This window comes from Amblyraja radiata, chromosome 9 (assembly GCF_010909765.2).
Source record: "Amblyraja radiata isolate CabotCenter1 chromosome 9, sAmbRad1.1.pri, whole genome shotgun sequence".
NCBI classification, from domain to species: domain Eukaryota; kingdom Metazoa; phylum Chordata; class Chondrichthyes; order Rajiformes; family Rajidae; genus Amblyraja; species Amblyraja radiata.
The window spans coordinates 52213769-52229141 of NC_045964.1; the positions used below are offsets into that span (position 1 = coordinate 52213769).

Below are 15373 nucleotides of genomic sequence, written 5' to 3' on the forward strand. Positions count from 1 at the left end.
TGCAATTTTGTGAAAGTTTTATTTGCAGTTCTAATGGTGCTGTTTGAGTCAAGATTTTCCATTGGTTACTTATTAATATGACAGAATTCAATATTCACAGTGGAAAAACCATCATAGCGAGCAAGTAAAGTGAGCCCTTGAGAGGACTCCAATCCCCATTATAACAAATCACTGGCTGTTTATAGAAGCAAGTCACGACCAGAAGGGAGACCAGGAAATGATGCAAACATTCTTAGATTCCTTTCACTGACTGGCAATTAAATTGCACTGTATTCAGTTTCTTAACAGCTAAAAATGAAGCTGCTCGTTTATCACAAGTCACTGTAGTCCACTGCAACAGTAGCGTCTTCAGACCGAAGGCGTTTTGGAGCTGGCTCCTCAGTATTGTCTGGGAAGTTGAAAAGAAAATTGCACATTAATGACAGAATTACTAAGCTGTAGCCAAAATAAAACTTACAAGAGTAATCAAAAAAAAACATTCATTTTGATCTGCAATCTCTTGAATATTTTTAATAATCTCTCACGTTCTTCTGCTGCATTATAACACACTTGAATTTAAATCTGCTTTAATTGTGGCTAGGCAACAATTGCTCGCAGCAAAATATTAGCTTGATAGTGGGAATCTTGAACCTAACATCCTCAATGTACACGTTAATAAATAATACATTTTCATCTGTTTTCACCAAAGGGAAGGAAAGGAAGACAGTGAGATAAATGTGGAGAACAATAATATGCAAGGGCAGTTTGAGATAAAGAAGTTGGAGTTGTTGGGGCTCCTGAAGAGCATTAAGATGGATATATCCCAGGCTATCAAGAGAGGCAAGAGAGGAGATTGCACGAGCCTTGAGAAAGATCTTTGTCTTTGCCGGTCATTGACAAGGTTCCAGAGGACTGTAGAGTAACTGATATTGTTCCTTTAATATAAAAAGGGAAGGAGAGAGAAGCCAGGGAATTATGGGCCGGTAAACCTCACGTCCGTGGTAGGGAAGTATTTACAAGGATTCTTCGGCATAGGATTTACTCCCATTTAGAGGATAATGGTTAATTAAGGACAATCAAGGCTCAATTAGGCCAATAAGCCCAATTATCATTCATAAGTTCTCAAGTTATAGGAGCAGAATTAAGCCGTCTGACTCATCAAGTCCATGCCATTCAATCCCAGCGGATCTATTTTTCTCTCTCAACCCCATTCTCCACCATTTACTTCATAACCTGACACCCTTACTAATCAAGTCTTAAAAATATCCATTGACTAGGCCTCCATAACTGTCTGTAGCAATGAATTCAACAAATTCATCACTCTCTGGCTAAAGACTTATCTCCTTTCTAAAAGGTATTTCCTTTTATTCCACATTCACTCTACCCTGTCCTTTCACTATTCGGTAAGTTTCAATGAGGATCCCCATCATCCTTCAAAACTGCAGCGAGTACCTGCCCAATGCCTTCAAACATGTCATATGTTAACCCAATCACTCCTGGGATCGTTCTCATAAACTTCCTTTGGACCCTCTCCAATGCCAGCACACCCTTCCTCAGATATGGGCCCAAAACTGTTCACAATACACCAAATGTGGTCTGACTAGTGCCTTATAAAGCCTCAGTTTTACACCCCTGTTTTTGTATTCTAGCCCTCTCGAAATAAATGCTAACATTGCATTTGCCATTAGGGCTTTGTCCAGGGTTACTCACTTAATAGAGTTTTTTGAGGAAATGACAAAGGTAATCGATGAGGGCAGAGCAGTGGATGTTGTCTACATTGATTTTAGTGAGGCATTTAAAGTCCATCATCGTACACTGATTCAGAAGTTTAAAATACACAGGATTAACGGTGATTTTGTTGTATGGATTCAGAATTGGCCCAATCAAAGAGGACACAGGGTTGTGGCGGAAGGACAATATTTAGGCTGGAGATTGAGAGGTAGACAGGTTGATAAGTAATACGTTTGCGCATAACACCAAGATTTCTGAAATCTGGGACTGTAAGGAAGACTGTCGAGGTATACCTTGGGATATAGATCAGCTACAGAAAAGAGCGGAGAAATGAAGTTTAATCTGAGAAAGTGCGAGATGTTGCACTTTGCGGGGATGTCAAATGTAAGGGGAAATATACAATTAATGGCATGACACAACAGCATAGATGTATAGAGGGTCGCTGAAAGTGGCAACACAAGTAGACAGAATGGTAAAGGAGGCGTATGGTGTGGTATGGCTTTAACAGGTCAGGGCATTGTGCATAAGAGTCAGGAAATCATGATGCAGCTTTATAAGACTGGTTAGGCAACATTTGGAGCATTGCGTGCAATTCTGGTCACCCCATTACAGGAAGGTTGTGTTGGTTTTGGAAAGGGTGCAGAGGAGGTTTACCAGAATGATGCCTGGAGCAGTGGGTAGGTTGGACATATTTGAATTTTTACCTGTGGAACATCGGAGATTATGAGTGAATAGAAGTATTAAAAAAATAATGAGGGGCATAGATTGGGTAGACACATCAGGACCTTTTTCTCAAGATGGAAAAAAAAATCAAATACTAGAGAGCATGGCTTTAAGGTGAGAAGACCAATGTTTTAAAGGAGATGTGAGGTAAGTTTTGTATTTACATGCAGAAGGTGGTAAATGCTGCTGTGTTTGGTAGCTGAGGCAGATATGGTAGTGGCATGTAAGAGACTTTTGGATATGAAAATGGAGGGATATGGATTATGATGCACTGATAGATAAGAGATGGTCTTGGCATCATGTTCGGCACAGACATTGTGGGCCAAAAAGTCTGTTCTTGTGCTGTACTGTTCTATATTCTAATAATTTTCTGCAGAAGAAATAAAATATAGCAAATTTTCTTCCAAATTTTTTTTCTGCTCCTGACAGGTCATTGCAGTAGATCCAAAGTGGGAATAAAATAAAAAGGAAATATCCATATCCATTCAAAGCTTCACTTATAGAAATCAAATCTAGTACAGTAAAATATATATATTTTTTTGATTATGTGGCTACCGCAACATTTAAAATATGGAACTAATTTATAACAAGAGAATAAATACATTTTGTATTAAAAGGTCATGAAATTAAAGGTTAAATTAATCACATCTTTAACTTTTGGTTAGTATGAGAACAAATGCAAGTCCTTGGGGCATTTACAGAAATGTTTAGCAGCATTCTTTCTAAAACCAGCCCCAGAATTTGTAGAAATAATTTTTTGCAGTGGTATAGGAGAATAAAGTACTTTTCTGATTCCCATATAAATGTTCAACTATTGACAGTTCAACTTATTATGCAATGATAAATCTGATCATAAATTTGGAAACTGTAAAATTAGAATAGATAGTGCCATGGAGTTACTGACCTTTTACCATAAGATTTCTGCATAATACTTTAACAGGGATCTTAAAACTGATACACATCATTTCCTTGTTTGGGGCCACATTACGAACTAAATGGACAGAGAAATGTTCTTCTAAGGAGGTTTTTAAGAAATGTTCCGCACTTCTCTGAACATCTTTGGCAGGTTCATCACACTTGGAGAAACTGTAGCAATGGACAGTGGGTAATGCATTAGCTGTGCACGGCTCCTCCAATAGTTGTCTGAAGGCATCCAGGAACTCAATAGCCATACCAGGCAGATTCATAATGATATGAATAGATGTTCTGTTCAAAGCAATTGCTTCAGTTTGTTTTGCTAAATCATCTTTCAGCGGGCCCATGATAAAGTCCCTGCCATCCAGATTAAATGTCTGTACTTTTTCATTTACTTTGTTCACCTTGCAGTTATGGACCAACCATTTATAAGACTCTGGGTTAAGATCATTTGCCATTACTTTGCAATTCTTCTTTGCTGCTGGAATAGCAAAAGGTCCAACGCCAGCAAAAACATCATACACTACATCTCCAGCTTTTAGAAGATCAACTATTCGACCATGTTCAGTGCTGAGCCGAGGATTCCAATACACTTTGGAAAAATCAAATTCATACATTATGTTGTTCTCCTTGACCTATGAACAGACAAATTATATTCAATACTTTGTGCTGGTACAAGGTAAACTAAGTTATTATAATGTACTATTAAAACAGTTCCAAAAATAATCCTTTCTATAATTCTAACCGTAATTTACCTACAGTGCCCAACATAATGTTTGGGACAAAGACCTATCATTTATTTATTTGCTTCAGCACCCCACAATTTGAGATTTGTAATAGAAAAAAATCACACGTGGTTAAAGTGCACATTGTCAGATTTAAAAAAAGGCAATTTTTATACATTTTGTATTCACCATGTAGAAATTGCAGCTGTGTTTCTACATAGTCCCCCCCCCCCCCCCCCCCCCCCCCCCTCATTTCAGGGCACCATAATGTTTGGGACACATGGATTCACAGATGTTTGTAATTGCTCAGGTGCGTAATAATTGTCTCCTTAATGCAGTTATAAGAGAGCTCACAGCACCTAGTCTTTCCTCCAGTCTTTCCATCACATTTGGAAACTTTTATTACTGTTTATCAACATGAGGACCAAAGTTGTGCTAATGAAAATCAAAGAAGCCATTATGAGACTGAGAAACAAGAATAAAACTGTTGGAGACATCAGCCAAACCTTAGGCTTATCAAAATCAACTGTTTGGAACATCATTAAGAAGAAAGAGAGCACTGGTGAGCTTACTAATCGCAAAAGGATTGGCAGGCCAAGGAAGACCAAGGAAGACCTCCAAAGCTGATGACAGAAGAATTCTCTCTATAATAAAGAAAAATCCCTAAACAGCTGTCTGACAGATCAGAAATTCTCTTCAAGTGTGGATTTGTCAACACCCAGCAACTGGTGATGTCCATGAATTGCAGACTTCAAGCATTCATTGCATGCAAAGAATATGCAACAAAATACTAAACATGACTACTTTAATTTACATGACATTGTTGAAGGGCCGAATGGCCTATACTTGTATCTATTGTCAATGGCCACTGTCTGCAGAAGACTTCAGGAACAGAAATACAGAGGCTATAATGCAAGATGCAAACCACTGGTTAGCTACAAAAATAGGATGGCCAGCTTAGTTTGCCAAGAAATACTTAAAAGAGCAACCACAGTTCTGGAAAAAGGTCTTGTGGGCAGATGGGATGAAGATTAACTTATATCAGAGTGATGGCAAGAGCAAAGTATGGAGGAGAGAAGGAACTGCCCAAGATCCAAAGCATACCACTTCATCTGTGAAACACAGTGGTGGGGGTGTAATGGGCTGGGCATGTATGGCTGCTGAACGTACTGGCTCACTTATCTTCATTCATGATAAAACTGCTGATGCTAGTAGCATAATGAATTCTGAAGTGTATAGACACATCCTATCTGCTCATGTTCAAATAAATGCCTCAAAACTCATTGGCCGGCGGTTCATTCTACAGTGACAATTATCCCAAATATACTGTTAAAGTAACAAAAGATTTCTTTAAAGATAAAAAATGGTCAATTCTTGAGTGGCCAAGTCTTCTTCTTTTCATGTCCATCTTGTTGCAAATGTTGCCCTCGCTGTCATCGTCCGTCCTGAAAAGGATGCAAGCTTCCGGCGACAATCAGTAGAGGCCATCACTTGTCGCAATAGATCAAGTCAAGTCAAGTCAATTTTATTTCTATAGCACATTTAAACACAACTCTCATTGACCAAAGTGCTTTACATTGGTGCAGGTACTAACGTGCTACAAACAGTGGTACATAGATCAACAATACATACATAGATACATACAGCGCTCCCTCAGAGGACCTCAAGAAAGGCTTGAGAGTAGAAATAAGTTTTAAGTCTAGACTTAAAAGAGTCGATGGAGGGGGCAGTTCTGATGGGAAGAGGGATGCTGTTCGATAGTCTAGGAGATGCAACCGCTAAAAGCGCGGTCGCCCCTGAGCTTATACCTAGATTGCGGGATGGTCAGTAACCCCAAGTCGGCCGATCTGAGTGACCTGGAGGTGGTATGGTGGGTAAGCAGATTTTTGATGTAGGTGTGGGCGAGCCCGTTAAAGAAATTGATTCGGAACCGCATAGGGAGCCAGTGGAGAGAGGCCAGAATCGGGGTGATGTGGTCCCTTTTTCGGGTGCCCGTCAGGAGTCTTGTTGCGGCGTTTTGGACCAATTGCAGGTGGGACAGGGATGATTGGCTAATGCCAGTGTAAAGGGAATTGCAGTAATCAAGGCGGGAGGAGATCAATGAGTGGATGATCTTTTCGAGGCCGTCAAATTGGAGGAATTGTTTTATTTTATCTATCGTCCGAAGCTGGAAGAAGCTAGCTTTTACCACGGCATTGACTTGTTTGTCAAATTTCATTGCAGAGTCAAATATCACGCCAAGGTTTTTGACGTGAGGTTTGAGTAATGGGGTAAGGCTACCTAGGCTGCCTGCTATCGTTTTGATTGAGTCAGAGGGGCCGAGTAGGATGACCTCAGACTTTCGTTTAGTTGGAGGAAGTTCTGGGCCATCCAACACTTTATATCCTCGAGGCAGTGGATAAGGCTGAGTAGATTAGATCGGTTGTTGGGCTTCAAGGGGAGATAGAGTTGTGTATCGTCTGCATAGCAGTGGAAGGAAATGCCGTGCCTTTGAATGACTTGGCCTAAGGGGAGCATATACAGAGAAAAGAGAATGGGGCCTAGGATGGAGCCTTGTGGAACCCCGCAGCAAAGTCTAGCTGGGGAGGAGAAAGAGTTGCATATGTTTGTAGAGAAACTCCTATCTTTGAGGTAGGAGACGAACCAGCTCAGGGCAGTGCCATCAATACCAACCCCGTACCGGAGACGGTCAATTAGGATGGTGTAGTCCACTGTATCAAATGCTGCGCTGAGGTCAAGAAGGAGCAGGATTGCACAGTCGCCGGAGTCAATGGTAAGAAGTAGGTCGTTACGTACCTTCAACAAGGCAGACTCTGTGCTGTGGTGGGCCCTGAAACCTGATTGGAAAGTTTCATGGATAGTATTTTGGTAAAGGAAAGCCATAAGTTGACTCAAAATTACCTTTTCAAGGACTTTTGAAAGGAAAGGCAGTTTGGAAATAGGTCTGTAGTTGCTAGGTATGGTGGGGTCTAGGTTAGGTTTTTTCAGGAGGGGCTGGACCACCGCGTGCTTGAGGCAGGTTGGAACAGTGCCAGTTACCAGAGAACTGTTGATGATAGAGAGGATGCTGGGACCGGCTATTGCAATGACATCCTTCAGAAGGGCAGAGGGGACAACGTCAAGGGGGCAGGTCGCAGGTTTCATGGTGGTGACCAGCTTTACAAGGGAGGGTAGAGTAACAGGTTGGAAACAGTCTAGTTTAGAAGAACAGACCAATGAGACAGCTAGGTCACGGATGGGAGGGAAAATATTCGATCTGATGTTCTTAACTTTGCTGGTGAAAAATGTAATAAATTCTTCACACTTAGCAGGGGACCCAGCTAAGCTGGTACTGGGGGCAGGACATATGACAGATGTAATTGTACTAAAAAGGACCTTGGTGTTATGGGCGTTTTTGGAAATGAGGTCGGAAAAGTATTTTGTTCTTGCAGACTTTACTGCCTCCTGGTATTTGAGAAGATTGTTTCTCAGAAGTTCAAAGGGAATTTGAAGCATCAGATTTGTACTTCCATTCTGAATTTCTGCACTCTCTTCTTAGGGCTCTGGTGGTGTCATTGAGCCAGGGCCAGCCTTTAAACTTAGGCTATTTCATTTTAAGAGGAGCAACAGAATCCAGGATAGAAGAGCAAGTGGTATTGAATAAAGAAATGAGGTAGTTAGTGCTGAGATGGAGGGGAGACGCCTCGATGGTGCAGATGTCGGGGACGGCTATGAGAGCCTCAGAGAACTTACTGGCAGTTGAAGAGTTTACGTAGTGGGAGTAGCGAGCAGGAAGATGGGATTTTGAGGGAGAGAAAGGCAGAGATGCATCGAATATAATTGTACTATGATCAGATAGACAGGCATCAATAATTTCTGTATTACAAATTGGGAGACCAGACGATAGCACCAGGTCGAGTGTATGGCCAAGCTTGTGCGTGGGTCCAGTGGTGAGTAGAGTCAGATTGAAGGACTCAACCAGGTTCATAAATTCACTCACAAGAGGCTTAGTGGGATAGCAGATATGAATGTTAAAGTCACCAAGAATCAGGACCCAGTCAAATTTGGGCAACAAGCTGGCGATATGATCAGCAAATTGTGAGATAAAGTCTTTATGCATTTTTGGTGGGCGATACACAAGAACTATTAAAAGTGGCCAGATTAGATCAACTATGATTAGTTGATGTTCAAAACTGGAGAAATGATCAGCGTTCAGGAGGCGGCAGTTGAAATGTTTCTTAAACACAGAGTTCCACGAGTGGAGCAAGCTCACCAGGATTAAGCCAGGTTTCTGTGATCAGTAGGAAGTCCAATCCACGTGCGGTGAAGAAGTCATTGAGGATGAAGGTTTTGTTCAGCAAGGATCTCGCGTTGATCAGGGCCACTTTAGCAGGGACTGCAGGTGAGTTGTGGTCCGGTAGCGGCTCCCCACGCCAGTGGGCGGAGGTTCAGGGAGACCACGCCCCTGCGTTTCACACATGGCCTGGCTGGGGGCCAGACAGACCGGGGACCGGGAAGATCGACCAGAGAGAGGCATTCCTGGGCTTGAGGGGCCGCCGATGGATGGAGCGGGAGGGCCGACCAGATCTGTCTTCACAGCGCTGGGTGAGGTAAGCTGATATCGAACGGGCGTGGGCGAGAGTCTTCAACCTTTCCAGGGCGCCCGCGCGTTTACTCCGCCTCCTGGCTTGGCGTGAGCGGCGGTGGCCGCAAGGCTGAGCCCGTACACCCACCGGGAGGCGAGCGAGGAGCGAGCGGTAGAGGAAGCTTTGTCCAGGGCTCAGTCCGGAGCTCTGTCCAGGGCTTTGTCTGGGGCCTTGGATGAAGACCTCGACGACTGAGGCTCGGATGTCGAGAAGTGTTTGCCGTTCGTAGACCAGCATTGACTGCAGGTCATACGAACGGTTGAGGTTTCCTTGTTCGGGGCTTTGTCCAGACGGGAGACGACGGGCAGCCAAACACAACGTCGCGGCCATCTTGAATGATCAATCATAGTGGTGGTGGTAGCACAATTAGCTCAGGATACTTCCAGTTTCCAGCCATCTTGAATAATCAATCATAGATGATGGTGGTAGCAGAATTAGCTCAGGATGCTTCCAGTTTCCAGCCATCTTGAATAATCAATCATAGATGATGGTGGTAGCAGAATTAGCTCAGGATGCTTCCAGTTTCCAGCCCGCGACGTGGACGTTTCTGCTATGGGGCCAGTGGCTAAGTCAATCACCCAATTGAGCATGCCATTTATATGCTGAAGAGAAAGCTGAAGGGGACTAGCCCCCAAATCCTGCATAAGCTAAAGATGGCTGCAATACAGGTCTGGCGTTGCATCACCAGAGAAGACACCCACCAACTGGTGAGGTCCATGAATCGCAGACTTCAAACAGTCATTGTATGCAAAGAATATGCAACAAAATACTAAACATGACTACTTTCATTCACATGACATTGCTGTGTCCCAAACATTATGGTGCCCTGAAATGGGTGGACTATGTATAAACACTGCTGTAATTTCAACATGGTGAAACCAAAATGTATAAACAATTGGCTTTATTAAAATCTGACAATGTGCACTTTAACCACATGTGATTTTTTTTCTATTACAAATATCAACTTGTGGAATACAGAGGGAAATAAATAAATGACGGGTCTTTGTCCCAAACATTATGGAGGGCACTGTACTTACTGTTTGAAAATGATTGTTCCTATTTGATATTCTCCACTGGCCAAGCAATACATTGTGAAAGTGCTCCTCCAGTAGCTTCTCAGGATATGGTAGGAAACTGTTATCTTAACTATATTTCATCAAATGTTCTGCATCTTACAGTAAATTATGGATTCTTCATATCTATCATATCTTCAAAATGTTACCTACAATTGTCAGGCTGGACAGTCAGATATTGTTCTATTTTTCAAATTGCCAACCTGTATCAAGTTTCTATATAAATTGTATACAATTTCATTCCAAATTAAGCTAATTCAGAATGAAATGCAAAATAAGAAATTCAGATTTTAACTAAACATTTACTTCAAGTTGTACTGCAACCTGAATATGAGCTTCAGTATATTGTTTTTTTTCCAGATGTACTGCATCATTCTATTCCCAAGTTGGAAATAAGATGAATGTTAATTCAACGGATAATGTAGGTTTTACTGTTGCTCCCCGACAATCAAAACCAGGGGCCGCAGTTTAAGAATAAGAGGTAAGCCATTAGGAACGGAGACGAGGAAACACTTTTCCTCACAGAGAGTTGTGAGTCTGTGGAATTCTCTGCCTCAGTGGAGGCCAGTTCTTTGGATACTTTCAAGAGGGAGCTAGATAGGGCTCTTAAAGATAGCAGAGTCGGGGATATGGGGAGAAGGCAGGAACAGGGTACTGATTGGGGATGATCAGCCATGATCACATCGAATGGCTCATTCCTGCTCCTATTGTCTATTGTCTAAAACGGCCTTGCATAAACAACCAACCACATATGTGCATAAGTAATAATTAAACATTACTATCTGTACAATCATACAGAATGAGAATGTTCATTTGTAGTGGATAGAGTAATTTGAATGATAAAATGTTGGTCATCTCTTCCTCTCACACATTTTAATTGGAGACCTTATTGCTTTGGATACTGAAGTGACTTTCCTCTTGGGCAATGCGATGATTATTCAATGCTGAACTTTTTTTTGTTTAAATTAATTTAATACATGTCAAAGAACCTACAGCACACCACCTGCACACGAGCTTTATAATTTACATTTCTCTGAAAATACTGGCCATCACCTTTTTCAAGATGCTTTAATTGCACCTGTTAAAAATTCCCATCCCCCCAAAATTTGAAGAAAAAGTGCAATTTTAAACAAACATTACTGGGAAACAACTAAAATGAAATTTAATATTCTTACCGTTGCTATCATATTGTCTTCCCCAGCTAGTATTTCCATCTGGAAATTACGGTAAGTGTTGTCAATAATATTAAGTTTATTAACTACTGAAGTTATTCCAGGATTCTTATCCATTATAACTTGACCTAAGAAACAAAATTGTTGGCAATTTAGTTAAGGATGGTATGTACTTCAATCCAGGCTTTTTGATAACTCTGCATCTATTTTTAATATAGGAAAACCTAAAGCGTGTTACTTACAAACATAAACTTCAAAACATAATTAACAAGAATAATGTAAATATTTTTAAGAAATACTAATAATCAATAGATGTAGAAACTTGTATTACTCATTTTCTACAGAAGGATTTTATGTTATCCATACAGCAATGTTTCCTTTAAATAGAACTTTTCTTACAAAAAAATTATTTCATTTTATTTTTCTTCCAAAAACAAATAAATTTAGATCCTACCAATCAAATGCTTGTATGGAAGCTGATGATCTCGAAGATTCATGTGGGCAATGTGGCCGATTCTGCTAAATCCAGTGGTTACGTCTTGTCCGACCGGCAAAACTGCCTTCAGAATCTCTTCAGATTTGAAATGTTCGTATGTCATTATTAAATTGTGCTTGCGAACCTGAAGATCGACATTATATTCCTTTAAAACAGCTCTCTCCGAAGCTCCAAAAGATTCCAAGCAAGATATTTTGTCTGGGTCCAACAAAATTAGTCTGTAAATTTCATCTTCTGAATCTTCAATTACACGCTTCAGTCCCGGTCTTTTTATTGCTACATTTCTCAATGGTTTCATGACTTTGTTTATTAATTCCTTTCTTACTTTAAGAGCTGGAAGTGCAACAGTTTTCTGAAACAAGTCCCTGTTTAGCTGAGTCATGCCACGGACTGCTGCAGGAGGCAAGTCAAGATCAATGACCTCTTCAGGGTTCTGGACTGACATCATGCCTAATTCAGGGATATTGTCCGTGGAAACCCACTGTCCAGGAAAGTGCTGAGATTTTACTGGAGTAAAACTATACCACTCCCTCCGTGTCAATTTTTTAGCTGGTGTACTTAAAACAGCATTTGCCCATGTCTTGTTAAAGCGAACAAGAAACCTAAATTGAAAAAAGATTGAACATCAGTCACAGCACAGTAATGATCTGGGCCCAGTTAACTTTGGTACTGACTTTGAAAATAAACCTCCAGAGTTAGATAGAGCTTTAGGGGCTAGGGGAATCAAGGGATATGGGGAGAAGGCAGGCATGGGTTACTGATTGTGGATGATCAGCTATGATCACAATGAATGGCGGTGCTGGCTCGAAGGGCCAAATGGCCTCCTCTTGCATCTATTTTCTATGTTTCTATCCTGCATCACCAGCTCAATGGCCAGACTTTTGTCAAATTGAATGCAAAGGAATACATTGACTAAACTGAAATATCCCTTGGCAGAATGTTATATTTATGAAATAGGTTCTCTAAAAAGCCATGGAAGACTTTCAGGTTTATGCTCCATTGCTCGCTAAAGACATTTCAAATGATTTTGCTTTGAGAATCCAAGAGTCATCTAGAATGGGTGGGGCATTCTTTGTTCCCAATAATCCGGCATGCTGATTTTCTATCAGTATTCCTTCTTGTTCTTGTCCAAACAAAGTCTATCAACTTTGCTTGCAGTTTTTCTCTCATTCAGATGACTCGTATCTAATATGCAATGTCTATTCAGGGGATTGGCTGTCAACTAGCATCAAATTTAAGCCTGCTCACTTCAACAGCCAACTTTCTGGAAAGACTCATTTTTTACTCCAATGTTCCCACCACATTGGTCAAGGAATTCTATTTCCTATAACTATGCAATTAATCTATCCTTTGGCTTCAGCTGAAGATTTACCCACACTTTAAGGACAGTCCAACTAAACACATTGAGTTCTTTCCTTCTGCTTTCATAATTTCCTTTCCTCGTTTCTACTCTGCTAACTTGCTATGGCTTTGACTCTGAGTTTTCTGGGAACAAGGGTTGTCTAATACACCAGTTCAGTAGTAAGAGGGTCCTGTACTGTTAGGTGGGAGCACCTTTCAGATGGGGCATTAGTCCTGTTCTTCAGGTGGACATAAGACATCTCATGATATGATTTCAGCTGGACATATTTATATATGTAAAAAGGAAAAGATTAGTGAAGACAAATTTAGGTCCCTTACAATCAGAGACAGGTGAATTTATAATAGGAAACAAAGAAATGGCAAAACAGTTAAACATATACTTTGGTTCTGTCTTCACAAAGGAAGACGCAAACAATCTACCAGAAATACTAGGGGACCAAGGATCTAGTGGGAGGGAATCCACATTAGTCAGGAAATGGTGTTTGATAAACGATTGGGACTGGAGGCAGATAAATTCCCAGGACCTGATGGTCTGCATCCCAGAGTACTCAAGGAGGTGGCCCTAGAAATCGTGGATGCATCGGTGATCATTTTCCAATGTTCTCCCAATTCTGGATTAGTTCTTGTGGACTGGAGGGTAGCCGATGTAACTCCACTTTTAAAGAAAAGAGGGAGAGAGAAAACGTGGATTTATAGACCAGTTAGCCTTACATCGATAGTGGGGAAGATGCTTGAGTCGATTATTAAAGATGTTATAGCAGCGCATTTGGAAAGCAGTAACTGGATCGGTCAAAGTCACCATGAATTTATGAAGGGGAAATCATGCTTGACTAATCTTCTGGAATTTTTTTGAGGATGTAACAAGTAGAATGGATAAGGGAGAGCCAGAGGATGTGGTGTATCTGGACTTGGACAAGGTACCACACAAGAGATTAGTGTGCAAAATTAGAGCACATGGAATTGGGGGTAGGGTATTGACATTGATAGAGAACTAGTTGGCAGACAGGAAGCAAAAAGTAGGAATTAACGGGTCCTTTTCAGAATGCAGGCAGTGACTGGTGGGGTGCCGCAAGGCTCGGTGCTGGGACCCCATTTATTTATAATATATATTAACGTTTTAGATGAGGGAATTAAATGGGACATCTCCAAGTTTGCGGATGACAAAGCTGGGTGTCAGTGTGAGCTGGGATGAGGATACTATGAGGCTGCAGGTTGACTTGGATAGGTTGGGTGAGTGGGCAGATGCATGGCAGATGCAGTATAATGCGGATAAATGTGAGTTTATCCACTTTGGTGGAAAGAACAGGAAGGCAAGATTATTATCTGAATGGTGTCAGATTAGGAAAAGGAGAGGTACAACGAGACCTGTGTGTGCATGTACATCAGTCACTGAAAGTAAGCATGCAGGTACAGCAGGCAGTGAAGAAAGCTAATGGCATGTTGGCCTTCATTGCAAGAGGATTTGAGTTTAGGAGAAAGGAGGTCCTACTGAAGTTCTGGTGAGAGTGCACATGGAGTATTGTGTGCAATTTGGTCTCCTAATTTGAGGAAGGACATTCTTGCTATTGAGGTGGTGCAGCGTGGGTTCACCAGGTTAATTCCCGGGATGGCGGGACTGACATATGATGAAAGAATGGGCTTGTATTCGCTGGAAAACCCTCTTCACCCAGAGTTGTGAATCTGTGGAATTCTCTGCCACAGAAGGCAGTGGAGGCCAATTCACTGGATGTTTTCAAGAGAGTTAGATTTAGCTCTTAGGGCTAAAGGAATCAAGGGATATGGCGAAAAAATGGGGAGTACTGATTTTAGATGATCAGCCATTATCATATTGAATGATAGGCTCAAAGGGCCGAATGGCCTACTCCTGCACCTATTTTTCAGTTTCTAAGATTGTGAAGAAGACAGGGAAGTTATCCTGAATGTTTTAGTGCCAATATTCATTGTTTAAAACTGATTACCTGATTTTTATCACGTTATTGTCTGAGTTCTTTTTGTTCACAAATTGAATGCAAGACCGTAATTGAAAAGTACTGCCATGGTTACAAGACGCTTAATAACATTATGAAAGGGATGTGAAAAACGCTATAAATTGTAAGCTTTTTCTTTTCCCCCTGCCAACCCCACAACGGTCAATGGACCCAAAATGATGGCAATGCCGAACACAGGTTCCCAATCTTATACTGCCCACTGCAGGGGCCACTTGCCTACACTTTGTAGTTTATTCTTCCCCACACCCACTTTCCTTCTAAATAGCACCTTCTTTTTCTGCATGTCCTCCTTTGTTGCCTTATTTCCGTTCAGGATCCCATACACCTCTGTGTGATGAACCCCATACACTCAGGACCCCATACACTCTCTGTGTCTCAGATCATCACCAATGCTTCCAATAGTTCAAGTATGCATTCATTTCCTTACTCTATTAAAATGGTTTAAATCTGGATGCATTCATCTTGCAAAGAACACAAAGAATGGCTTGACAAAACATGCATGTAAACTTGTGGGGGGGAAAATGTGGGGGGGGAAAAAAGTCAACATTTCATATCTGAAGCGATGTTCTGCCAAGTAAAGATGA

At 41.3% G+C, this 15373-nt stretch overlaps 1 protein-coding gene across 3 annotated transcripts in view; it reads right to left on the minus strand.

Moving 5' to 3' along the window:
• The window catches only part of trmt5 (tRNA methyltransferase 5), a 17249-nt gene continuing 1876 nt past the window's right edge, over window positions 1–15373 (minus strand). For all 3 annotated transcript variants that reach the window (XM_033027422.1, XM_033027425.1, XM_033027423.1), the window contains 4 exons: window positions 11398–12041; window positions 10947–11071; window positions 3338–3983; window positions 1–388 (listed from right to left, as the gene is read on the minus strand). In XM_033027422.1, the coding sequence (XP_032883313.1) occupies window positions 312–388; window positions 3338–3983; window positions 10947–11071; window positions 11398–12041 (1492 nt within the window). In that variant the 3' untranslated portion in view covers window positions 1–311. The remainder of the gene's footprint in view (window positions 389–3337; window positions 3984–10946; window positions 11072–11397; window positions 12042–15373) is intronic.